A 25,145-nucleotide genomic window follows, 5' to 3' on the forward strand; every position below is an offset into this window, starting at 1 on the left:
TTTGTATTAGCAAGTCTTCTAAAGCTTCTGCCAGGCCTGCCAATTCGATACTTTTGTGCTGTTGGTGAACTCACCTTTTAAAAGAAGTTCGATTAGCTGAGGGGCCGGCCGGCCATGGCCAGTGGGCCGGATTAGTAGGGCCCCCGGCTTGGGGTTAGGAACCAAGTTTTATCGGCACGCTCATTTACGGATCAACACACATGCCTTTGTGCTACCACAGCAGAGCTGAGTAGTCGGATGGAGACCTCACGGCCCTCAAAGACCGAAATACTTGCTGTTAGCCCCCGGATTGGATGGGAGATGGGTTTTAGTCCGGTTGTACCTGACAGGAGCTCATTCACGGCGGGCTGAATCCTCGTTTGATTGGGGAGCAGGGTACACACACGGGTGGCCTGTCGAGGCGAGGCCCGGGCGCCTGCAGCTCATGACGGCCCCAGCCTGGTGGAGGTCCTAGTGCCCGCAAACCCTGTCTCTGATGTGGGTGAACCCACCCACCCTGGCCACCGCCGGTCACATGGCTGAGAAGCCTGCAAGCGCCTTTCACTGCTTCCAAGTTCCCAGCACAATGCAGTCCGTCCTTCTCGAGGGCGACCCTCAGTGGCTGGCTTGGAGGCCTTTGCACACACCCTGGAATCCTTTGGCCTCCCTCGCAGCGTTCTGGCCTTGCATCAGCGTCCGTGTGGGTTCCTGCCCAGCTCTCCCTCCCGCTGGCCTGCACGGAGAGTCCAGTCACGCTGGACAAAGGGTCCAAGGAACCAGTAAGCAGGCTCACGTGAAGGACAGCTCGGGACCGTTATTTAAAGAAATGCGAGATATGAAAGCAGATGTGAAGGCATGGGAGGGTTGTGGTGTTCTGTTTTTTAAAATCAACTTCCTGACTGATTGCATCAAATCAGGCTTCTTAGTGCCGTGGGCTCCACTTCAGAGGGAAAGCCTGCTGGTGAAGAGTGAATTTCACGCAGTCCTTAGCTCAGGGCTTAGACTTGAACTTGGGAGGGAGACAGTGTAAGTCAGAGGTCTGACCTTTGATGAGAAGAAGAATCAGCCATCTCCCTTCCCTCTTTTCCTTCCATCCTTAGCCAATATTTTGGGATGCCTGTTGCACGCCCCACACTGGGCTAGGTTGTGAGGCTACGAGCCTGAAGGACGGGCCTGACTGCACGAAGCAGTGTCCCAGGGCAGGCGGGCAGGGAGCAGGAAGTGGTCCCTGGACCACGAGGCTTCCAGGATGTAGGGGCTCCGGGGCCCCTACGAGGACGCTGGGGGTAGTTGGGGATCTGCTGTCCCCCCCCACCGTGAGTGGAGTGAGAAGTGGGGAGTGGCTGGGGGACAGGAGGAGCCAGATGGGTCCCGGATCGTGAAGGGTATATTATGTCTGACCTTGATTTCCTTTTCTCCCTTAAACCCGTGAAGTCCGTGCCCATCAGTCTGAAGCCCCGCCAGATCCTTGGTCCTGCGGAGTTTGACCTGCCCGTTTTTATCCCCTGTGCCAGAGGTACTCCTGGACCCCTGTCGGACTTGGTGCCCAGCGTCCACCTGCCAGGCTGTGTGCCAGCTCCAGGAGATGGGGCTGCAGACCCCGCAGCTGGTGCAGTGCAAAGCCTGCGACACGGAATTCTGCTCCGCCTGCAAAGCCAGCTGGCACCCTGGCCAGGGCTGCCCGGAGACCATGCCCATCACCTTCCTTCCCGGGGAGACCAGGTACGCTCGGGGCACCGACTGCAGGCCGGGAGAAGGAATCAGGCTTCTCCCTCAGCGTGCCTCTGGGGAGGACAGGGCTGCACCCCGGTCAGTCTCCACGTACGCTCTTCTCTCGGGTCTCATTCAGACCTGGATTTGTTTGTTTATTATTTATTTTTGAGAACTGATTATGTGCCTGGCACTGTGCCAGCCTCTGGACATATAAAGTTGCATAAGAAACAGTACACGCTGCCCATCCAGAAAGGCAGACGTATGAACAGTCAGTTACTATGCAGGGTTTTAAGTCCTGTGATACCTGAAGTGTTTCCAAGACTCCATTGTGCTGAAGATGACCCGAAATGGGGGTGCAGGGGCAGGAACGAGAGGAGGGGGGGCCAGTGGTTAGAAACACCAGAAGGATCGCCAAAGACAGGCTCCTGGTGCCTGAGGCCAGGGGGGCCACATGTCCCTGAAATGGGGGGCCTGGCAGGAGGGATGCAGTAAACCACTATAGCGGTTTTGCCCTCCCGTCCCCCGCCAGACCCTCAGCCCGGATGGCCAGGTAGACACCACAGCATCACTCTGTGTACCTTGCAATTTAGTAGGTTGAAGCATAGAAATTGATAGTTTTCAGCTGTTTTGTCCTCCAGTATCTGCAGTGGCATCTGGTTCAATCAGATAGAGGTGGCGCAGCGCCTGTTGAGTAAATCTCACCATCCACCCGAAGGTGTCACCAGCCTGTCGTCTTCCTCGTCCCCATCTGCTGCCCCCGCCCCTCTCCCCACAGCTCGACCTGCCCAGCAGGGGCCCTCGTGGCGACGCCGGACACACCCCTGTCCCCTGCCGCCTGCACCTCTGCGCTGTGCCTGGAATGTCCCTTCTCCGCCCTCCTGCTTTCCCTGGGGACTCCTTGCCACCCTCGAGGACATGGCTCATGTCCCGTCTTTTGTCAAGCTTCCCAGTTTCCAGGGCAGGGTTGGAGACCCATCCTCTGTGTCCCCCGTGGAGATCGTCTGCATTGATGACAACACCAGCCTTGTGGGGTGTTAGTTCATCTGTTTACGTGGCCAGTCCCTCCACTAGGCTGAGCTCTTGTGTTTGTTTGGACGTCGTCACCCCAAATCTCGGCATACGGCAGGCGCCGAAACGCTAGAATGATCACTTAACTTATACTTAGGGTCTTGATCCTTCATAATTGTGCGAGAAGGGCCACACTGCGTGTGTGACAGATTACACATAACCGGGAGAGCTGGATTTCCAGGCTGGGGAAGAAGCAGGTAGAGGGCAGGTGGGGCTGTGCCCTCGTGAAGCAGTTGGGTGACTGTTTAAGAGAAGGCCCCACTTAGTGAGGGAGGGGCTCCTCCCTTCCAAGAACCAGCGAAACCAGGAGTCAGGAAGAGCCGGTGTCCTGCTCTTGGGAGGGATAGAGGAGGGATCCATAAAATCTTCTTAAGGTGGAGGGTGTTGAGAGCCTGACGACTTAGTATTTCTTCGTCTGTGGTGTTCTGATCTCATGGAGGTCATTGCCCAAAGACCACAGTCATGTCACGGTGGCATGACGTACGTGTATATTAAATCATCCGTGATATACCTTAGAAAGAACAAGAACGAACAAAATGAAAAGAAAAAAATCAGGTTGTGCAACCTAAGAAACTGACACAAGGGCAATTTGAATAAGAACTCACAAATCTCATTTTGTGAAAATATAAAAAACAAAGATTTTACCGAAAAAATCTGACTTTCTGGCTTATCCAGCCACGTGGAACTACATCCCCACCTGGAGACAGGTGTCTGGAGCTGGGCAGCAGCCCCTTCTTTATCCGGGGTTTCTGGCATCTTTCCTTTGCCGCAGTCCTCACCACTCCCTCTTGTCTCCCTGGTCCCTGGGCTGACTGTCAACTACCATTTATAACTGAGGACACACTCGGTTATTTTCATATAACAGACTTTTCTTCCTTTAAGTTAAATCTTCCTTTAACCCCCATTCCCACCCACCATCTGACGAGCCCCACTCATTTATGTTGTGTGTTTGCTCCTTAAAGGCATTAGACCACGTAAATTGTGATGAAACTGTCGAAAGACTCCTACCTGCCTTCACAAGTTTGAGTGTATAGTAGTAGTTGTTACTAATAATCATTTTAAATATAATTCAGGTACCAGAAAATGTTTGAAAAGTGTTGTCTGTACCATATAATTTCCATGCCGCAATGCACCAGAACTTGCATATTTTAACTGTTTCCGCTTGAAAAGTCTCCCTGAGAGGCGCTTTCCACTCTCCACGGACGTGGCCTCTGTTCATGGCATTTCCTTCAAAATTAGTTTATGAGTCACATGAGAAAACTGGTTTCATTATTTTAAGGTCACACCTGGCTTTCAAACCAAAACAATGTTTTCTAACCTGATAGTCAACCTCAATCACGGGACTTGGTACCTCCTGACTTTTGGCCTTTGTTAGAAATCAAGCTCATTCCAGAAGGAGGCAGCTAGCGTCTGTGCACGGCTGGCCCCAGCCCGTCGCCGTGGAGGCACCTGCATGTGTTATGACAACCCTGCTTCATTGTAAATCACATTCTGTGCGGCCGGGCTGGTCTGCAGGTTGCTGTTAAATTAGAGATGAATTTGAGCTACAGTTGTATTATCTTTCAGTAATAGTATTACTAACAGCTAGCATTTATTGAGTGATTACTATACACGTGCTGGGTTCTGTGTGCTCAGCACAGAGAAACTCTTGACATCTTCATCACCCGCTCTGAGGCGGATGCAGTTTGCCTCACGTCTGCAGACGTGGAGACTGATAGTATGTACACAGCCCAGCCAGGGCTTGCATGTCTGTCTCCAGACCCCCTGACGACGAGGACGAACCGCTTCCTTCCAGGGCGTCTCACCTGGTCACCTTGTACTAGTGAACGAAACAGGAACCTGTTAAGCTGGCGCACGTGCCCCACGGTGTAGGAGCCTCGAGCTTAGGAAAACCCTGAGACTGCAAATTGTTTGGAAGCTCACTGATCCTCAGACAGCCGTGTAAAGTGATGACATAATTAACGCTGACATTCACTCTGATGCTTGTGGAAGATCCTTCAGCCAGAATTTACTCAGGATGCCAGAATTTGCTCACCTGTAGTGAATTTATACTCATGAATGTATTAGGTTCTGAAAAGGCTCCTCATCCCAATGGGAAATCATTTTTCTCCTGGTGACGTTGAGTAGATGCTGTGAGTTCAAACGGTACGCGCCCCATAATCAGTGATAACTGCCCTTGACCGCTTCTTTTTCCAGGTGATTCCATAGTCTTAGCCGTCTTTTAAGATGAAGAGCATGGGATGGACATCGTTCTACTGTCAACCTAAAAAGATACCTGGGCTGTCTTTTTATGAGCAGCATAGAATCACTGCCGCCATTTACCGGGCACTTCACACAGGCCTGCCCTGCCCTGCGCCCTTCACCCACGCGTAACCCCATCCGTCACACTCACACTGACCGGAAGGCTGGGCCTCAGAGAGGTTGCCACCCAGCCTGTGTGCAGAAGAGCTGCACTTGGCCCCAGGCTTAAATGCCACCATATGCTCACCCCCTGCGGGCCTGCTCACACCTCTCAGGGAAACACTTTTGTACAGACAAGCCAAGTAGACCTTAACAAGCGATTGTGTGTGTGTGTGTGTGTGTGTGTGTGTGTAACATTTTTTTTTCTGATAATGGCAAAGAGCATACCATGTGTTATCAACCCTTGGGAAAGCATACAATTATATGAATAAGGACATAAAATGTGACTGTAATCCCATCATTCAGAGACCTCCATTCTAAGCCTTTTGCCCTATTTTCTTTGGTTTGTCTGTGCACGTCGAAATGTAGACACGTGCCAATCTTGCTCTTTCTTTTCCCTATAAGTCAAACTGGCTGCTTCACGGTTTTTCGGTGATTGTTTTCCAGAGTTCGAGTCTCCTTGGTTTCAACATATTTCATTTAACACAGGGGACCTCAGTCCCTCTAGCTGAGCCAGTGAGTGCTTCCAGGGTTAACCTGTGCTGGCAGGTGTCTCCTGGCCCTCTGGCCGTCTGAGCACAGCCCTGACGCAGCTTCTCCCTCAGCAGCTCCGCCTTCCAACCGGAGGAGGACGACGCGCCCATCAAACGCTGCCCCAAGTGCAAGGTCTACATCGAACGGGATGAAGGGTGCGCGCAGATGATGTGTAAGAACTGCAAGCACGCCTTCTGCTGGTACTGCCTCGAGTCCCTGGACGTGAGTACGCGGCGGGGGCTTTGGGGGTCAGGCCGAAGCCGGAGGCGTGCGCCAGCCGCTTCCCTGAAGTTACGCTGTCAGGCGTTTCTCTGTGCGTATTTATGGTAACGTGAGCTCCCTGGATGCGGTGGTATCAAAAGATGGGAGTTTGTGCAGGAGCTCTGGGAGCGGAGGGTCAGCTCAGGCTGGGGTTCAGCCTGGGTGTTAGAGGGTCGGGTAGGATCTCAGCATCTCCCCACATCGGGGAGCTGAAACAACAGACGTTGACCTCTCCGTGCTGGACGCTGGACGTCTGAGATCAGCGCCGGCGTCATCAGGTTCTGGACCCTCTTCCTGGTGTACAGACGGCCGCCTTCGCTGTGGCCTCACCTGACAGAGAGAGGAAGCTCTGGACTCTCTTCCTCTTCCTATAAGGACACGAATCCCGTCACGGGGGCCGCAGCCTCATGACCTCCTCTTCAACCTAAACACCTCCCGGCAGCCCCACCTCCAAACACCATCACACTGCAGGTCAGGGCTTCAACACAGGAATTTGGGGGAATGCAGACAGTCCATAGCAGGGGCCGTTCCTGGAAGAGCAAGGATGACGGAGGCAGGGGACCGCGGATGCTGGGCGCGGGGCAGTTACTTTAGTGACGCTCGTGTCACCTGCAGGGCAGAAGAACATACAGACCCTCTGCCGTCTGGCAGGATGGGAGTTTCTGGCCTCATACGGCCACCATCTCCCCAGTGTACCGTGCGCTGTCTCTGCTGTTTAGAATGATGTCTGAAGCATTACAAGGTCTTCAGGGCCTTCAGAGGCTTTATGTGTATAGTTTCCTTATATATCATATATATAATTATATATATATATATAGTCTCTATATATCATATATAGGCTATATATAGTCTCCCTGTATTATACACAATATATATATAGGTAATTTGCATTTTACTGTATTTCTTTTTTTAAAAAACTGATTATTAAATTATGTTATATTATCTAAAGTCTGGCCTGCAATTTGCAATTCCTTATCAACTTTTCCTAAAGGGGAAAGGAAATGAAATGCCAGTTTTACCTCATGTTATCAAATCTCCTGGTAGATTTTTGGGAGGCAAGTATTAGAAATGGACAGACCCAGACGTCCAGAGGGAACATTGCTTCTGCTGTGACCTCCCCTGCTACCTTGACCTCCCCGAGGTCTGTCCGCCTTGAGCCCAAAGCTGTCCTCTCTCTGCTCTGGTCTCTGGAGAGACACCCTCTCTGTCCGTCTGTGTGTCCGTCTGACTCGGCTCTAAGGCACAGTCCCCGCCGGCCAGAGGCCCCGTTGTGTCCTGGCTCTGCCCGGGGACCAGGGACAGAGGCAGCACAGGGCAGTTTCCTCCTTGAAAGTCAAGCATCCTCGGGGCCAAGGGTGGCCTGTTTTCCTCTGTAGATGATGAGCTGCCGAAAAGTGACCCTGTGACCACAGAAAACAGACCCTGAGGGACGGGGGTCTGCTCTGCAGCGGTCAGTCGAGGACAGTAGCCGTGATTTAAGGCAAGTGTGTGAACGTGTGTCTGGAAGCAGCAGAGCTTCTGAGACGGAGGAGGGGCTCACACGTCCCCCTTGCCTCCTCTCGGGAATTTTCCTCTCCGAGCAACGGCTCCCGTGCGCGTACACCTCCCGGAGCTATCAGTCACCTTAGGGTGATTCTTTCCATCCTCGTCCTTGCCCCCGCCCCCCGCCAGACCCCGCCCTCACCCGTGAGGCCCAGGACCGCACTGCTTCTCTGCTGCCCCTGCGGGCCCGGCATTCACCGTTTACAGACCGAAGGGACCCGCTCGCCTTCTATCGTTTTTGGAGGTGGTGGTAAATGGTCCCTATTTATGAAGTGACGCTTGCGTGGGCTGAAGGTTAGCCTATCTGTGACCTGCGCTGCACGCCTCTGTTGTTTCGTACGGGCACTCTTTCTGTGAGAGGTGGAATGATTATTTCCTGACTTTTAAGAAGCAGAGTCCAGGAAGGTTAACCATCTTTCCCCAAAGCACCGAAGGCGTGAGGAGTGGACTTGGCATCCAATCTCTGATCTTTCAGACCCTAAGACCCAACAGCTTGGGTACGACCAGTCCCTGTCAGCCAGGGTAGGACAGGAAGTCTCAAACCCTCCGTGGTGGAGCTGCTCTGAGGAATTCATCGTTATCTGCGAGCATCTGGGCCAGCGTGCTCTCTTTCGCCAGCACCATTGTTTCTGCTTCCACCCAGAAGCTTGATGAGGCTTCTCTGAACAATGTAAGGGAAACGTTCACTCTCACCACGCACCTAGGTTCCTGGCAGGCCCCGCGGTGGCTATACCCACGGGCTTCATCCAGGAACTGAAAGTCACGATGAAGTCACTTTTATATTGTAAAGGCATCTTGGAGTGCTTTCGTTAGGGAGGAGGCTTCCGTTTTGCTCAGGAAGCGTGCCGGGACTCAACTCTGCGTGGAGGCCTGGGCTGCCAGGATGTCATCGCTGCAAAATCTGTGACCTTGAGGGGCCGAAGACCTCCCGACTGAGAAGCCCCCGGTAGCACCAGGTCCTAGCGATAGTGCTGCAAGACGGCTGCTGTGGAGTCCCGAGCAGCCCCTCCGGGGCGGGTCACTGGGTCTGGGGTGGGAGCGCGGTGTGGGCACAGCTATGGAGAGTTAGCCGACCAGGCAGAGGGCAGAGTGTGGGAGACGGGCCCCCTCCGGAGGACAGGACGTGGTCAGGAAGGATGCGGGCGGCACGTGGTCCGCGTCTGGCCGAGGCGGGGAACGTGACCGGGGTCCCCGCGCCGAGCTAGAGCCGGACCTCTGGCCCGGGGGCTAGAGGCCCCCAAGCACTGGTCCGACAGCAGCTTGATGAGGGCCACGTGGGGCATCTGTGACCCGGGTACCCCCCCCCGCCCCCCCCGCCCCGACCCAGAGTCAGCATCCGCGTCTCCCCAGGTGGCCCCGGTGACCGTAGCGTGCGGCAGGGTTTGCCCGGCTTTGCCAGGCGAGAGCCCTGAAGACTTCTCGGCTGGGTGACGCGGAGCAGCTCAGCTTGCGTTTCAGAAAGCAAATCCGAAGGCTGTTAGGCGTCTACAGAGCAAGGCTGTGACAGGCAGCCTGGGAAAATGAGGCCTAAAGCGGGACGTTCATCTCCGTGGTGTGTGGGTGAAAGAAAACAGAACTGGGAGTTCGAGGAACAGAGAGTCTCCGTGGACAGAAGTCATGAGAAAAGGCCCCGGAGAGGACAAGCTCCAGGCGGACGAGGCGTGCGTTCCTCCGCGCCTGTGCTTCCTCGGACAGACGCGGGTCTAGGACGGGGGGGGGGGGGGGGGGGTCGGGGGGGGGAGAGAGTCTCCGTGGACAGAAGTCATGAGAAAAGGCCCCGGAGAGGACAAGCTCCAGGCGGACGAGGCGTGCGTTCCTCCGCGCCTGTGCTTCCTCGGACAGACGCGGGTCTAGGACGGGGGGGGGGGGGCGGTGAGTCGGCGGGTGGCAGTCTGGGCCCTCTCGCTACAACTCCCCAAAAGCCAGGACTTCCTGATGCTCCGGCGTGTGTTCAGGCTCCACGAGGCCGACCTATAAAATCAGCAGGCTGGATGCCGGCGGCTCTCAGGATGAGAGGGGGGCTCCCTGGGAGGGCCACCCAGCGGGGCCGCTAAGGGCCAAAGGACACCACCGCCACCGGCTCCGCCTGGCCCTCGGGGGAGTGACTTCCCGTCTCAGACGCCCTGGGCCTTGTGCTTATTTCCCCTTTTCTCAAAAAGAGGCTCTGTTTACAGCCTCGGTTAAGTGACCAAACAGCAGCAGCCTCTCTTTTGTACTGTTTACTGAGCTGGTCCTTTTTATGGACAATAGGAGAGAAAATGGCACCTCCTGTACGTGGAGAAGCAGAGGGTTTTGTCCTGGACCTCGGTCACTGCTTGCTGAGGTTTGGGGGCCGAGCACTGAGCCGGGGATGTGGTGACAGAGGCCGACGTCGGCTCCGGGTCCCGGCTCCGAGAGCCTGACGGTCTGGTGAAGATTGTCAGGGGAAGCGGATTGGAGATGGAGGTGGGATGTGAGGACACCTGGAGCTGGTAGGGTGGGCGGGAGGTTCCCTCGAGCCCTCTCTCACTTCGAGACAGTCCAGGAGCTGTTAGGTGGAGGGTGGGTCTCCTCTTGAGTACTGAGAACATTTTCTTGGTCTGAGCTGAGAGGAGGCACTTTCAGGGCGAGGAGGATGGACCAGACGTGAAGGAAGTCATTTCATCCCGGAATAATCCTGCCAGGGTGGCGGGCAAAGCGCAGCCAAGGGCTGGGGGCAGAGACCGAAGCTGGAGCAGGGCTCCCTCTAGTGGCCCGTGTGGCAGTCTGTCGGGGACGCTCCTCGGAGGATGGAGAGCCTGGTGGCTCACAGGGACCTGGGGTGGCGGCAGCCCCCTCTGGGTGTACGTTCTTCCTCTGCTCTCGTCCTCGTTCTCTCACAGCCCCAGTCAGAGCTTAAAAAAAAAGAAACGGGGAGCAGGCAGGACTCATTCACTAAACAGAGAGGACTCTCCCACCCACCCCTGTTCTTTCCCTTCCTTCTCAGGATGACTTCCTCCTGATCCATTACGATAAAGGGCCCTGCAGGAACAAGCTGGGCCATTCCAGGGCATCTGTCATCTGGCATCGGACACAGGTAGGAAGCCGCTCACCTCGAACTCTGACCTCTGGGGGGAGAGGGGGAGAGAGAGTGCGTGTGTACGCGTGTGGGGGGTTTCCAGGAGACTGGCCAGTTGGTCAAAGGTCTGCTATATAGAAAAACAGCTAGTAAACGGGGTTCCTGCCTGAGTTTTTCCTGGACTAAGATTATGCTTTCAGTAGGCCTGGAATAAATATGCACCACACTTGGCCCAGGATGATTCTTCAACATCAGGCTTGCGATTTCTTGCACCTCCTCTTGACCTTGGTAATCACCCACTGTGCTTAGTCAATCCTTGCATGGCCTTCAATGGAAGAGCTTTCCCTAGAGGCTCCCAGGTGAGCAAATTAGTCACAGAGAAGGGTAAGAGGGAAAGAATGGAAAGGTCCCTGGGTGGTGAGGTCTGTGCAGCTGGTGCGGTTATTCATACTTTCAACACATATTTATTGCCTACTGTGTGCCTGGCAGTATTCTAGGAGCTGGAAATACTCCAGTGAATAAGATAGATGCATCCTTCTCTGATGGAACCCACATTCCATGTAGGGACAGATAATGTATATATATATGATGGGAATTCAGCTATAGGGGAGGTGTGATTGGGGAGGGACCTTTTCGGCGGTGTGGCTGGGAAGGCTTGTTGGAGGCGTTGCTTATGACTGAGCACTGAGTTTTGGGGAGCCGGCCCCGGGAGTAGGTGGGACAAGGCAGAGGGGACAGTCCAGGCAGGGGGGACGGAGATGGGCTGACGGGCAGACGACGGCATAAGGGTCCGTGAGGACAGAGCAGGAGGAGGCAGCAGTGGTCAGAGACCATCAGAGTTGACCCCACGGGCTTTGCAGGCTGAGGTGCGATCTTCGGGTGTGCTCTGGGCGCAGTGGGGGGAGCCCACCGAGGGGAGCTGCAGGCAGGACTCAGGTGTGCGCCAGCTCCTGGGTGCGGGGACGAGTCTTGATGGGCTCCGACCATTACCACATTCTGGGCATTTCTCAGCACAGCCTTGAAGCAGGCGGTCTGGGAGACGCAGGAGCCGAGACTCGGGCAGTTTTCTGGGACTAAGAAGAGACCACCCGTAACTGTGCTTCCTCGGGGGTCCTCACTGTAGACCACGTGGCAGGGCGGATGGGCCCACAGGCGGCCGGACAGTAGACGGTCCTGGCTTTGCAGGCCATAAGGTCTCTGTTGCAACTAACAGCCCTGCCTGGTAGGGAAGCAGCTGCCGCAGACAGTATGTCAACAAAGGCCCGTGGCTGCATTCCAGGAAAACGCTTTAAACAATCAGGTGGTAGCATTGACTGTGGCAAAGGTTGCACAATTCTGAGTGCGTGAAAAACCATCAAACTGTGCATTAAATGGGTGAGTTGCGAGGTATGTGAGTTATAGCTCCATAAAGTTGTAAGAACCGAACTAAACAAAACGGACTGTGGAGCAGATCTGGCCCGAGGGCCTGTCTGCCGACCTCGGCATGGAGAGTGGATTTTTAGCTGCATGTTATTTCGTCCTCCTGGCCAGTACGGCCAGCTCCAGTGCTCTCCCCTCCACCTCGCGGTTCCAGAGGCCAGGAGTCTGGAGTCGAGGTGTGGGCAGGGCTCCCTCGGAAACCTGTAGGAGGGCCCCTCCTGCCTCTTCCGGCTCCTGGGGGTTCCCTGCAGTCCTAGCCCCTCGGCTTCCAGGTGCGCCTCTCCAGGACTTCATCTTTCTCTGTGCACATCTGTCTCTGTGTCCAAACTTGCCTTTGGATGAAGACAGCAGTCGTAATGGATCAGGGCCCATCCTGGTAATGTCATTTTAACTTCATCCCCTCTGTAAAGGCCCTCTTCCTGAATAAGGAGCTGTCTCTCCACGTGGCCTGAGCTCCCTAAGAGCATGGCGGCCGGAGCCGTGGCAAGCTTCCCGGGAGAGCGTGAGAGCTGCGGAGACCGTGTCACCCTGTCCAATGACAAGGCTGGGCTGGGCGCTCACACCTCAGCCCTCGTGCCTGCTTATCCTTGGGAGTGAGTCACGTGTTCCTGGGGTCCTGGAACAGTTGCAGTTCCTGGCAACAGTCATTTAGAGAACGGGCCCTTGAGAAGTGCAGAAGCCTGGACGGGGGTCCGTAGCCTCCCCTGCTGTTGAGAAAGGAGCCTGGGGGCACCTCCGACCAGCCTCTCTCAGCATCGTTGGTCGGCACCTGCCAGGGGCACCTGCTGAGTGCCAGCGCTGAGTCACCCCTGCGGCCACGTGGACAAAGGAAGCCCCCCCGATCTCAGGCCCCTCTCGGTGCTGGTGGAATTGAACAAAGGCACGCGGGGTGCAGGGGTCTCTTCCTTGGGGTGTGAGGAACCCTGGAGACACGCGGGGCTGTAGACAGATGTCCACACGTTAGTGTTGGATTTGGGGTAAACAATAAAATATGAGTGAACAGTGTCAAAAGGAAAGTAAGGGAGTCACGAAAACTAGCAAAGCGTGTGACCTATAAACCAGGAACGAAGGTCAGGGGCTTGGGAATTAGCGAGGGACATGGTGTGCAGTGGAAGAGCCCCACCCAGAGCAGACATCCGTGTACAATCACAAGACCAATGTGCTCTTAAGCCTTCAGTTTTCATAGTTAGAACCACCTCCCAGCACAAGATAACAGAATCTCCATTACTGAAAGGAACTTTCACTCTCGTAATTCGCTTTTAGAGGTAAAGCATCCACGTGGAAGCTGAGAAAGTCCTCATTTCCCTTGTGAGTCTCCTGGTTTTCCATCCGATCGGTGGCCTCCATTCCCTTACCCCTCAAACGGGCTTCTGGCTCAGGGCATGTTCATCGTCTGCTTCGTCAACGAGATCGGCGAGTGGCGTTTCACTTTGCATTTATCACCAAGCCTCTTAAGCAGAAATGCAGGCTTGATTATCTTCCATCAATTTACTCAGGAAAATTGCATTCGGTGTCTCCCTAGCGCCCGGAAGGCGTCGTAGGCGCTGACGTCTAGGTGCTCTGGGACGGCGGGCAGGCCCCCATTCCACGGCCCGACCCTGGGTCTCTCTCTGCAGCCCCTCCCCTCTTTCCCCTCGTCACTCACCGGCCTTCGGGACGGAAGCCCCCCAGCCGTGCTGCGTCCCTCCCCCTGGCCCTGCTGTGGCCCCGCTGCTGTCCTGGTCCTCATCACCCGCTCCTCTCTCTCCCTGTCTTGTCCATGCCCAGCTCTGCACGTCCTAATTCTGCCCCCTTCCCTGGCCACACTGAGGGGTCACAGCCCCGGCCTTCCACCCGCCCTCGCGAACATCCTCTGGAAACACGCTTGTTGTGAAGGGCCCCTTGCCTTTCCCAGTGCTGTTCCAGCCATCAGCCATCAGGCGTAAGAGACAAGGGCGGCATTTCTTTCTCAGTCAAGTAAATCTGCTTCCTTAGGAGGCCAGCACCTGACAAGGGGGAGTCTCACCCACACTGGCTCTTCCTTTGCTTCTGAGCAGGAGACCCATCTCCCTGTAAAGAGAGAGCTCACTTTTAGCCCGAGGGTGGCCTTTCACACGCGGCTGATTGCTGATGTCTGTGTTCACGCGTGGTGGAGGTGTCCTCGCTCAGCACCGCCCCCCCCCCAGCGCCCCCGCCCCGAGGCCGGGCTACAGGGCAGGGGCCTCGCGCAGTGACCTGTTCTGAGGGTATTTTTCACTACGCTCCGGAAAATACACGCAAGTTGTGTCCTGTACTTGAACTAGACGCCCAGTCCTCTCTGTCTTAAGTACTGGGGCCTTTGGAATCGCTCTTTGGCCATAGATTTTGCATTGGTGAGATGAGAAAATTGGACTGGATTATTATCCAGGGTCAACCGTGGTTTCATTATTCTACATTTATAGGGAGGTGGGACCAGCGCTTGTGACCACGGCGGGGAGGGGACGTCGTGTCAGCCCTCTGTGTGCATTGCTAGAGCCCACGGCCCCCCGGGACCGCAAGGCTATGTCGGCCTCGCTTCGGTTTCCGTCCCGGCGGCGCCATGGAACTCCCAGCTTCGTGCCTACCTGGCTTCCAGCCACCTCCACTTGGACGTCTAACGGTACATCTCAGCTAGAACAGGCGTGAACAGAAGTTGAGATTTTCCCCTCAAGATCGCCTCCTTCTCCAGGTCTCCCTCATTTCGGGAAGCGCACCCCCAGCTTCCGTATCTTCTGAACAAAAGACCTGGGCCGCCCCCAGGGTTCCCACTCCCCCCGGCACCCCTCCACTCCGGCCACATCACCTCCTTCCTGCTCCCCGAATGCTACTCCCAGGCTCACTGCACGGGTAGCCGTCCTCACGTTCCCTGCTGGGGTCCTTCTCCTTCAGACAGCAGCTCGGCGGTCCCATCCTCCGAGACGGCTTCCCGTCACTCCCTTAGCAGGCCCCCGTCTCCGCCTGCCTGACCCCTGCGGCACCTGCCGCCTCTCGCGACAAAACACACGCAGGGCCAGCGTAGTGAGAACGTTCAACACCTGACCGTGGGGCGGCAGGGGGCGGGCCGACTGGGTAGGGTTGGTCGCTTTCTGTGGCGTCAGCACCCCCAGGATGGCTGTTTCCAGTTGCCAAGGTGATGTCATTGGATGGAAAACTGGGAAGAGACATGGGAGCAGCCCCCATATAACCCAGCACGGCCCTCGGCCAGTGACCCGGCCTCTGCGCATTCAGGCCTGGGGGCGGCAGACCGCCGGGCTGTGCCCGATGCCAAGTTTCAGTGCGTTCAATGTGTCCCGTTCATCTTACCATCTCTTTGTCTTGGGTTAATGTTCCCAAGCCCTGGAGTGGTTTTGTCACAGAACTCTCTGGGGGGAGAGGATTCAGAAGCTACTAGATTCCACTGAACTGGTTCATCCTATAAACACATATTGGACGTTGGTTAAGGCAGAGCCACCAGGCTGTGCACAGGGGCTTATGATGGTCACACAAACTGTGTTCTGCTCTGAATGAGTGTACCTCTTGAGAAACTGTCTGGCTGCTTAGCCGTTCCTTTAAATCAGGGTTTTTGCCAGTATGAATGATCCTCGTTTCACCGCAATTCCTTCTTTATCCTTCTGTCTTCTTACAGTATATCATTTCTGCCTGACACGTACTTATAAGATGCTCACTAAGTGATTATTTTTGTTGTGCGGTATTTGCTTCCTGTCTCATTCTTTCCTGTTGGCTGACTTCCTTCTGACAATGTCTGTATCCTCCCATCACCAGTTGGGACCCACTGGGTAACATCGCTTGTTCAATGGCATGCAGAGAAAGAGACAAGATAGCCTGAGTGAAAATGAAGATGGTGTCTTATTGACCAAGAATGTGAGCATTTGGTGAAGGATTTTGGTGTGTTATTGGTGCAAGAGTCCCTGGCTCCCTAGAGGCTGAGAAAGTGTCCCAGGTGGTTGAGGTTATTCAAGGTGGCCTGCAGATCAGTGACACCTTCCTGGGGGGTTTTATGTGTTCTGAAATATCTGTGCGCGTGGTTTTAGCAGAGCATGATCTGAATCCACACCGCGTAACTCCACCGTTGACATTATGTTCAGACAAATGGACTCAGCCAGTCGGCAGAAAACACAGATTCTTGGCGTAAGCACGATCTAATTGAGAAACACAGCATGGTGTGTGCGTGTGCGTGTGTGCGAGATGATTTTCCGGCAAAATCTAAGGGTGTACTTCGAGTCACACTGCTGTGACGCTGCAGCGTGGCATTACACTTCAGAGCTGATAGTAGCTCTTGGAGATCTTTTACTTCATCTGCTTATTTTATAATTGAGAAAACTGAAGCCCAGAGAGGTGAACACGCTGAGTCAGTTTTAGAACCGCGAGCCCAAGGGGTTCATGTATTTATCGCTCTGAACACTAGGTGGCGGACGAGCTCCACCTTCGGATTCCGATTCTGGGCTCTAGCAGCTGGTGGAGGGGACCAGTCGAAGAACAACCTCCCTTGCTTCTTTGTCCAGCCTCACTGCCTGATTTGAATGACAGGATGTCTACATTTGAGGCTTATTTCCTTCGGCATTTACTCATACCTAGGGGTAAACATATGTTTAAAAGAAACCCCAAAATTCGTAGCAGTAAATGTTGGGTTTTAAACTCCAGGAATAACACAGGTCTGGTCACCCCCTAATGCACCATGCCTGTGCCTTTCTGTTCTCCCACCTGGAATGCCTTATCCCACTCATTTTTGTTTACCACCTACGTCCTCATCATAATCCTTATAATATCAACCACTTCCCGTTGCACGCAAAGTCTCCTGCCCCTGGCTAATGTAGGTGTCTGGCTCCTGGGCTCCCTTTACACCCTGGAACCCAATGGCAGTTCTTGTAAAATGTATTATTATCAGTTGTAGTCACGGTCTCTTTCCACCAGACTGGATGGTCCTTGAGAGCCAAGATCTAATGTGCCTCTGTGTTTGCCGCACCTAATACAGCGTTTGGCTCAGAGGAAGCTTGTTGGTTAACTGGATGGATGTTTGGGTATTTAGATGGAAGGAGGGAAGGGAAAGGAAGGGAAAGGAAGAAAAAGAGGGACAAAAGGGAAGGGGGAGTGAAAGGAAGGAAGTGAAGGGAAGGAAATATGGATAGATGGATGGATGGATAGGTGAGTGGATGCTGGATAGATGGATGATGGATGGATGATATAGGTGGTAGATGATGGAAGCATGCATGGGTGGATGGACGGGTAGATGGAGAGATGAAAGATGTATGGAAAGATGGGTGGATGTTGTGTGTATAATAGATGGATGGATAGATGGATAGGTGGGTGGATATAGGTGGGTGGATGGATGGATGGATATAGGTGGGTGGATGATGGGTGGGTGGATGGTTGTGTGGTTTATACTTTAGCTATCGAACCTACCGATCAGCCAACTTACCCTCTTCTCCTCCGTTTCCTTCTTGCAGGTTGTGGGCATTTTTGCTGGATTTGGGCTCCTGCTCTTGGTGGCCTCGCCTTTCCTGCTCCTGGCCACTCCGTTTGTACTTTGCTGCAAGTGCAAGTGCAGTAAAGGCGACGACGACCCCCTACCCACCTAGAGGAAGGCGTGATGCTGGAACAAGACCCCACCTCCGGGAAGCGTGGTTCTCTCCCATCCCCACCCTGCCGTCCCCCTCTCACTAAACATCTTTCTTGCCTTATGTGCCCCATTGAGCTTCACAGTGTCACGCCGGATGCCGTGATTTCAGGGACTGATATCGGATCGTTGGCGGAGGCCCCAGGTGCAGTCACCCCGGCGTGGGGGAGGCAAGGCTGGCATTGGGTGGGGCACGTCCCACAGAGTCGGTCTCTGCAGACTTGACAAGGGAGCTGCTGTATGGAGCACCAGGTAGTGGTAGACTAGGAACGTCTGGTGTCGCTTAGGAGACCTTCTCTCGCAGAATGTTGTCCGTCTCCTCCTTGGCTTCAAGCTGGTGCCACGTTGCTGAGAGAAGAAGTCTTTTAAGGATCGCATCTCACTTCAGACGGAATCCAAGTGTTCTGACTTGAGAAAAGCACTCTGTTTATGACAACTCTTTTTATTACTAATGGCATTTAGTAAAATCCTTTTTAGAAGGTTTTTTTTGTTTGTTTTTTTTTTTTTTCCAACTGAGTAGTGAAAAATCAACAAGGTGCATTGAAACCATCCTATGCCTTTTCTTGAAATGTGCATTTTAAGAAGTTATGGTTAAATGACCTTTCCGGCTCGGCCACTTTTCAGGAGATTTAGAAAGCCTTATGCGCTCTTTGTGTTTTTCTTGAAACTTGTGGAGACTTTTTGGATGCTGTAAGCTGTGTACTGTTATCATCGTGTTTCCTGTATCATTGCATTTCTTTGAAAATACTGATGCATTTGAAGGAACATGTCCATCCTTAGGTCTGCCTTTTGTTTTTCTCTCTCTGGTGATTCAGCTCCGCTCACAGGGCTCCTCTCTTTTCACCCAAGTATCAGTAAATATTTTTTCATGTCTTCAGAAACCAAATGTTTTACTTGGAAATAGTTCTGCCGAGAATCCCTGTGGTTTGGCCGTAGCCTCGGTCTCCTCAAGCAGACAAAACCCAGCAAAGAGTGACACTGATGCCCAGAAGGGGGGCCTCCTATCAGGGCTGGGGGACCCCCAGGGGCTGGGGGAGAAGCTTCTGGATGTTCACAGTTTTTGTAATGGCTAAGTTAATTTGGAGAAATCATCTATCTTAGTTCCAATTCCTGTTGCTTACCAGTTTGCTTACCCTGCTGAAAAAAATCTTCCATTTCACTTAGTTATTTTGATTGGTCTTTTACAGGCTGTGTGTGTCGATTACCATGGCAGCAGGATGCCCGGATCAGTAAGACACACGGAACTCCATCAATTGCCTTTGGACAGTGTGTTCTTTACAGAAAGTTGACTTTAATAATGGCTTTTAAAGAGCAAACTGATTGCATCCAACTTGGGACTCCTAAACACAGTAGAAAGGCAAATGTTGTAGATTTATCATGGTGGAACTTTTTAAAAACTTACTAAGCATTCCACAAAGGAGTAGAATGAAAACAAAACCTGACTTTTATCTCAGTTGTTTGCCTGTGGTAAGCACATTTGTGAAGTGTGGTGGTTTTTATATCCTTGACTTCTGCATTTGTGTACCTGTCTCAAGTCCTGGTTTACCTTCCCATAGAGAAATATCTTTTATTTCTTAACATTTCCTCAGTTAGGAGAAACAGGCTCACCTCACTCTTCCCCTCTAGTATTGATTTTCTTTTTGAAACTGAAGCCGTTTAGGAACTCAGTCTGTGTCAAAATTCCATGCAAAAAATCCTCCTTATAACTGCAGTTTGACAGCTCGGTAACAATAAGAACATGCCTGGGAGTATCTTTTTGGATGAAGCCTGGGCACCAGGTCTCTGTAGCTGGAGATGTTTTGATCAGCCCTGGAGGTAGAATGGCTTTTCTGGAGAGAGTGACAACTCCAGAAGGCCTGAAGATGAGGTTGGTGGCCCAGGCCTGAGACGGCATCACGATTTGTGAGTGCGCTTTAAAACTCCTACGGAATACAGCAGGCTCGTGGCCCACGTCCAGTGGTCCACGGAGCGGGCCTTCATCACCCCAGGTCGTCCTGCCTGTGCTTTGCTACTACCCACTGCATACAGAGGTCCTTACGGTAGCACCCCCTCCTTTGGGGTGGGAACCAGAGGCTCTGGAAAGGTTGCCTTCCCTGGGTCAGCGCTCAGGTCCCTTGATTCCTAGCGAGTCGGGCTGTCTTGTCTCTCCTAGAAGAGTCCAAGGGCGAATCATGGACATCCAGAGCGTCAACCATCCCTGTGCCTTTACCTCTGACAGGCTCATAGCACGTGGTTTGACCCAGGTAGGGAACACCGGAGATTCTGGGGCCGGCCGGGGCCGAAGCAGCACCTACTTGCTCGGAGTTTTTGCATCGAGCCTGCCTCGGAGTGCTCAGTCTGCTTCGGTAAAAACAAAACTACAACTGTCTATTCCCTAGGGAGCTACCAGCGGCATCGCATTGCGATCCTCACGCAGATTTGCATCGCCCCCATCTGACTCCTTTTCTTTCAGGGAGGAGTGCCATCCCGTCGTTTTGGGGATGCAGTATGAACCAGGCTTGCCGTCAGATGTAAACAGCGTGTGGGAAGGTGGCCTGCGGTTTGGGTTTTGCCCTTTCGGCCCCTCCCAGTAAAGCCTGGGGGTTCGATGCTTAGGAGGTGGTCTTAATTAAAAATGACACTTTTACAGGTGGTTTTCCTGCCGCCTCTCTGGAAGCACACGTCTGTTTGTTCATTTAGAGGCCTTTAACTCTGGGGAGGAGGGGAGGAAGAGCACGGAGACGGGCCACGGCTGACTCTGACCCCGTCCGGGTGGGGTTATCTGAGTCCCTTTGGGAACTGACAGCGCTGTGAGGTTTCCCCGGCCGTGCCTGGTCTCTGAGCCTGATCCTGCCCTGCATCCTTCAGCCTGGCCAGCCGAGCTCGGTATCGTCACAGGGGACCAGCGCCTTCAGAGGCGTCTCTGTAGATGTTCACGGGGCAGAGACCGACCTAGGACCTGAGCATGCGCAGAGCCTTTGACTGCACGCACGGCTGTCCAGACCAGTGTCGGCTCCACCGCCAGGGGGAGCTGCGGACTGAGGGACCAATATCCGCCACCTCTGGCATCTTTTTAAAGGGGAACAAATTCTCTTTACAGCATATTATTGCACAAAACCGGTTTAGCAACCAGGCCAGTTCCCGGGGGAAGGGGAGTATCAGATATGCAAAAATTACTCCAAGATGATTTTATCTTTCTCTCCTATGTTACCAATGTTAAAGGTTATTTCGCAAACTAGAAGAGAGCATTTTCCCTTGGTCGTCTTTAAAAATGAGAGGATTGGAAAGAACCAGGGTGGGTTTTTTTGTATATTTCTCAGATTCTCGTTGATTAATAAATACCCCGGTATGTGTATATAAAGCACAGTAAAGTCTTCAAGGGAAAACATTTTGCATGTATAAAGCTTCCTGAAGGTCTCTTTGAAAAATACCAAAGCTTGTTTATTCCTTATCATCAACCCCAGCCCTCATGAAAGTAAACAAAATAAAGAGTTATGACTAGTTTTGTCAAAAATGCCTGCTGGAAAGAAGGGGCTGCATTAAAGCAGAATGACGGATGCATCCTAACCAGGAGAGCCTGCTGTTTGGGTGTGTAAAGCCCGTGGTCTCCCCGTCCTTGGTTTGCACAATCCTGTCTTCCGAGATTCCAGCAGCCTTCAGGGAGGGGTAGGTACCCGACCTTTCCTTCATTCCATGCTCATTTTACCGTGGGTGTATTTTAACCTTGTATAAAAATATGCATGAATGAGTCATATGCACATGTATACATTATGTATTTGACAAGTGGTGGTAAAAACAAAAAAACAAAAACAAGTTTGGTTTGTGTTTTTGAAATGTCAGTACGTTTTGTGCCACTAACACTGTGATGTATAAAAGAGCTGTTTGAATGCCTTTTAATGTTGTGTTTTGTACTTTGGAATCATATGGAAAAGTTTGATTTGTAATTTCAATACATATTTTAAGTGTATTGTGTCTTATGTAGTTTGTCCCCCCTTTAGAAGGGATTTCTTTTTAAAGATATTTTGGCTGGAATACAGGTTACTTTTGTAAATCCTGTCTGGCTCCATCTTTTTTATACTCTTAGTTGACTGCTGTCTTGAAGATTGAAAATATTATAAGGATTGGAGGTGGACGGGAAGGGGAACTTCTACCACCGGGAAAACAGTTTTTTTCGTTGTTTTTTTTTTTTTTTTTTTTTTTAAAAGAGTAATAATTAACATACACTAGGATATTATTTTGGGGGTACAGCATAGTGATTCAATATTTTTATACATTATGAAATGATTACCACAGTAAGACCAGCTACCATTCGTCACCATATAAAGATTTTACAATCTTTTTTTTTAATTGGACTGTAATTGCTTGACAGTGTTGTGTTAGTTTCTGCTGCGTGGCGAAGTGAATGAGCCGTAGGAACACACACATCGCCTCCCTCTTAGACCTCCCTCCCACCCCCCTCCCCCACCCACCCCTCTAGGTCATCCCAGAGCACCAAGCTGAGCTCCCTGTGCTGTACAGCGGGTTCCCACTAGCTGTCTGTTTTACACACTGTAGTGTATGTATGTCAATCCTCATCTCCCAGTTCATCTCACCCTTCTCTTCCCCGCTGTGTCCACCCTTCCGTTCTCTACGTCTGCATCGCTATTCCTGCCCTGCAAATAGGTTCATCTGTTCCATTTTTCTAGATTCCACATACATGCATTAATATACGATATTTGTTTTTCTGTTTCTGACTTACTTCACTCTGTATGACAAACTCTAGGTCCATCCACATCTCCACAAATGACCCAATTTTGTTCCTTTTTATGGCTGAGTAATCTTATTGACTATTTTCCCTGTATTACATTACATCCCTGGGATCTTACAGCTGGAAGTGTGTACCTCTTAATCTCCTGCACATTATCTTGTCCATCCTCCAGCCCCCTCCCTTCTGGCAACCACCAGTTTGTTCTCTGTAACTATGAGTCTGTTTCTGTTTTGTTTCGTTTGCTTGTCGGTTTTGTCTTGTAGATTGCACATATAAGTGAAAGCATGGATTCTTTGTGTTTCACTCTCTGACTTATTTCACTTAGCATGATACCCTCCAGGTCCACCCACGTACACTGAGGTTTTCTCTCTTGGGAATGTTCTCAACTCTGTTTTGCAGCCAAAACGATCTGGGACGCTGGGAAGGTGAGCCCGCTCATCGTCCCCTGTCTCCTTCTCACGGTGCCAGCCCAGGAAGGCGGCATCGGAAAGTGTCCCAGCCTGGCTCCTCTGCCTCCATCCACAGAGACAAGCACTTGCAAAACTACCAAAGTTTACAAGAGCATCATCAAAATCAGCGATCATCCTTTCACTACCGGGAAAAAAAATATGGATTCTGTGTGTTTAGCAGGGGAAAAGAATAGTAACTCTGAGTATTCCACCTTGATTTTCCTTTGCTTCCTCTAAACCTCATGGAAGAATGTATGTACCTCACTCGTTAACTTGAAATGAAAGGCTAGAAAATAGACAGTTAGTTACCTGTCCTATGGCTACGTTTTAAAAACCACCCTTAGCATCTGGAGATGCAGATGGAGTGAGGAGTGCTGTGTGAACTGGGGGCGCATTGCTAGCATTGAAGACACAGAGTCCCTGCTCACAGGGACTCCTAGTCTGGAGGGAGGCAGGTCTGTCCGTCAGAGACGATGATTAGTGGTCTGCTGGGCCACCTGCAGCCCTTCAGCCAGAGAAGTCTGTCAGGAGGATGAGCTATGTGAACTGGGTCTTGGAGATGAGTAAGGGTCAGCCAAGCAAAAACGAGGGCTGGAGTGTTCACGGGAATGGCCCAGTCCAGCAAGTGCAAGGGCTTTGGTCAGACCAGCACACTGGGGCTGCACTGTCACTCAAGTGTCCTCCTGCGGTGGGCATAGCGTGAAAAGCTGGGACTCGACCTTCACTCTAAAGCTACGGGGAGTGTGTCGGTTTTCTAGGGCTGCCATAACAAAGCCCCACAAACTGGGGCGCCGAAACAACAAAAATTTCTTCTCCCACACTTCTGGAGGCCAGAGGCCCAAGATCAACGGGGAACGGGTTTGGTCCCTTCTGAGAGCCCTGAGCGAAGAGGGTCTGTTCCAGCCTCTCTCCCAGCTTCTAGGGGTTCGCTGGCATCTCAGGAGTTCCTTGGCTTGTTCATGCCTCAGACCAATGTCTGTCTTCATCTTCCCATGGTCTTTTCCCTGTGTGCCTGACTGTCTCTGTGGCCACATTTCTTCTTTGTATAAAGACACCAGTCGCTGGATTCGTCCCACCGGGGGCTAATGGTCCAGGGTGACCTCATCTGAACTTGACCGTTTTCAAAGACCCTATTTCCAAAAGAGGTCACACTCACAGGTGCTGGGGGTGAGGATTCCAACATGTTTTGGGGGGATACGGCTCAGCCCAAAGAGGGAGCGTGGCCCATGGGTGGACAGTCCTGCCCGAGTGAGACCCATCACAGAAGGCAGAGAAGACCCAAAGGTGGGAGGTTGCCAAGCCTCCCCCGCCCTGAAGCAGCCCCTCCCCACTCTGGTTGGACCTCAGTTCTTCAAGCTGACCTGGAACGTGGGAATCACCCCAGGGGACACTGCTGAGAAGCAAACTGCTTTTAAGCAAAATAAATCTGCGCGCGCGCGCGTGTCTGTACCTCAGTTCTTCAAGCTGACCTGGAACGTGGGAATCACCCCAGGGGACACTGCTGAGAAGCAAACTGCTTTTAAGCAAAATAAATCTGCGCGCGCGCGCGCGCGTGTGTGTGTGTGTGTGTGTGTGTGTGTGTGTACACATGGGCGCATGGATTCGTCCTCCCCACAAAAACTACTCTCTGTGCCAGCACTCACCAACATCAGCCTCTTAGGGGACCCAAATTGCAGGGCGTGGGAGGGTGTCGGTACTGACCACGGCTTGTGCGCGTATGAGGGTTGCTGTGAAGGTCGATCTCACCGTGTGTGCTGTTCCTAGGAGAGAACGTAGCTGCTGATGTGGTCAGATCCAGAGACAGTGTCAAATGCTCCTGTTCCCTGGGCTCTGTCTCAGCCCGTGGGTGACTCAGACGTTTAAAAATAGCCCTTCCTGCTCATTACTGTTTTGTTTTTTTTTTACAATTCTTCCCTTTCTAGCGTCTCTCAGGGTGTGTGTTTTAGGAATGGGGCCGACACGGAACGGGAGGCAGAGCTTCATGGTCAGGAGTGTGGCCACTGTGCTCAGGGCACCGTGGGCTCAGCTCCCAGGTGGGTGACTTCCTAGGCATGTGACTTACCCAGGGGGTCCCTTTCTTCGTTTGAAAATGAGGGTTAAAATACATAACGGGATTTTTTTTTTTCTACTTGCTTTTTTCAATATTTATTTAAATTTTTAAAAAATTTTACACAATGTTGAAAGGTTACTTTGCATTTACAGTTATCGCAAAATACTGGCTCTGTTCCCCGAGCTGTGCAATACGACCTTGAGCCTGTCTTACACCCAATAGTTTGTGCCTTCCACTCCCTCGCCCCCGCTCCCGTGTTGTCCCTCCTCCACTGGTAACCACTAGTTTGTTCTCTGTATCCTTCACTGGACCTTTCCAAGGATAAATGAGAAAATGCAAATCAATCGTAGAGTGCT

General features: G+C 52.4%; 1 protein-coding gene across 9 annotated transcripts in view; it reads left to right on the top strand.

Moving 5' to 3' along the window:
* The window catches only part of RNF144A (ring finger protein 144A), a 114,006-nt gene extending 92,477 nt beyond the window's left edge, over positions 1-21,529 (top strand). For 8 of the 9 annotated variants that reach the window (XM_024119091.3, XM_028496886.2, XM_028496883.2 and 5 more), the window contains 4 exons: positions 1,494-1,701; positions 5,766-5,916; positions 10,463-10,552; positions 17,395-21,529. In XM_024119091.3, coding sequence (XP_023974859.1) covers positions 1,494-1,701; positions 5,766-5,916; positions 10,463-10,552; positions 17,395-17,526 — 581 coding nt within the window. In that variant the 3' untranslated portion in view covers positions 17,527-21,529. The remainder of the gene's footprint in view (positions 1-1,493; positions 1,702-5,765; positions 5,917-10,462; positions 10,553-17,394) is intronic. The other variant, XM_028496887.2, reaches the window with a different exon arrangement.
* The last annotated feature ends 3,616 nt before the right edge of the window (positions 21,530-25,145 follow it).

This window comes from Physeter macrocephalus, chromosome 12, assembly GCF_002837175.3.
Source record: "Physeter macrocephalus isolate SW-GA chromosome 12, ASM283717v5, whole genome shotgun sequence".
In the NCBI taxonomy this organism is placed as follows: Eukaryota; Metazoa; Chordata; class Mammalia; order Artiodactyla; family Physeteridae; genus Physeter; species Physeter macrocephalus.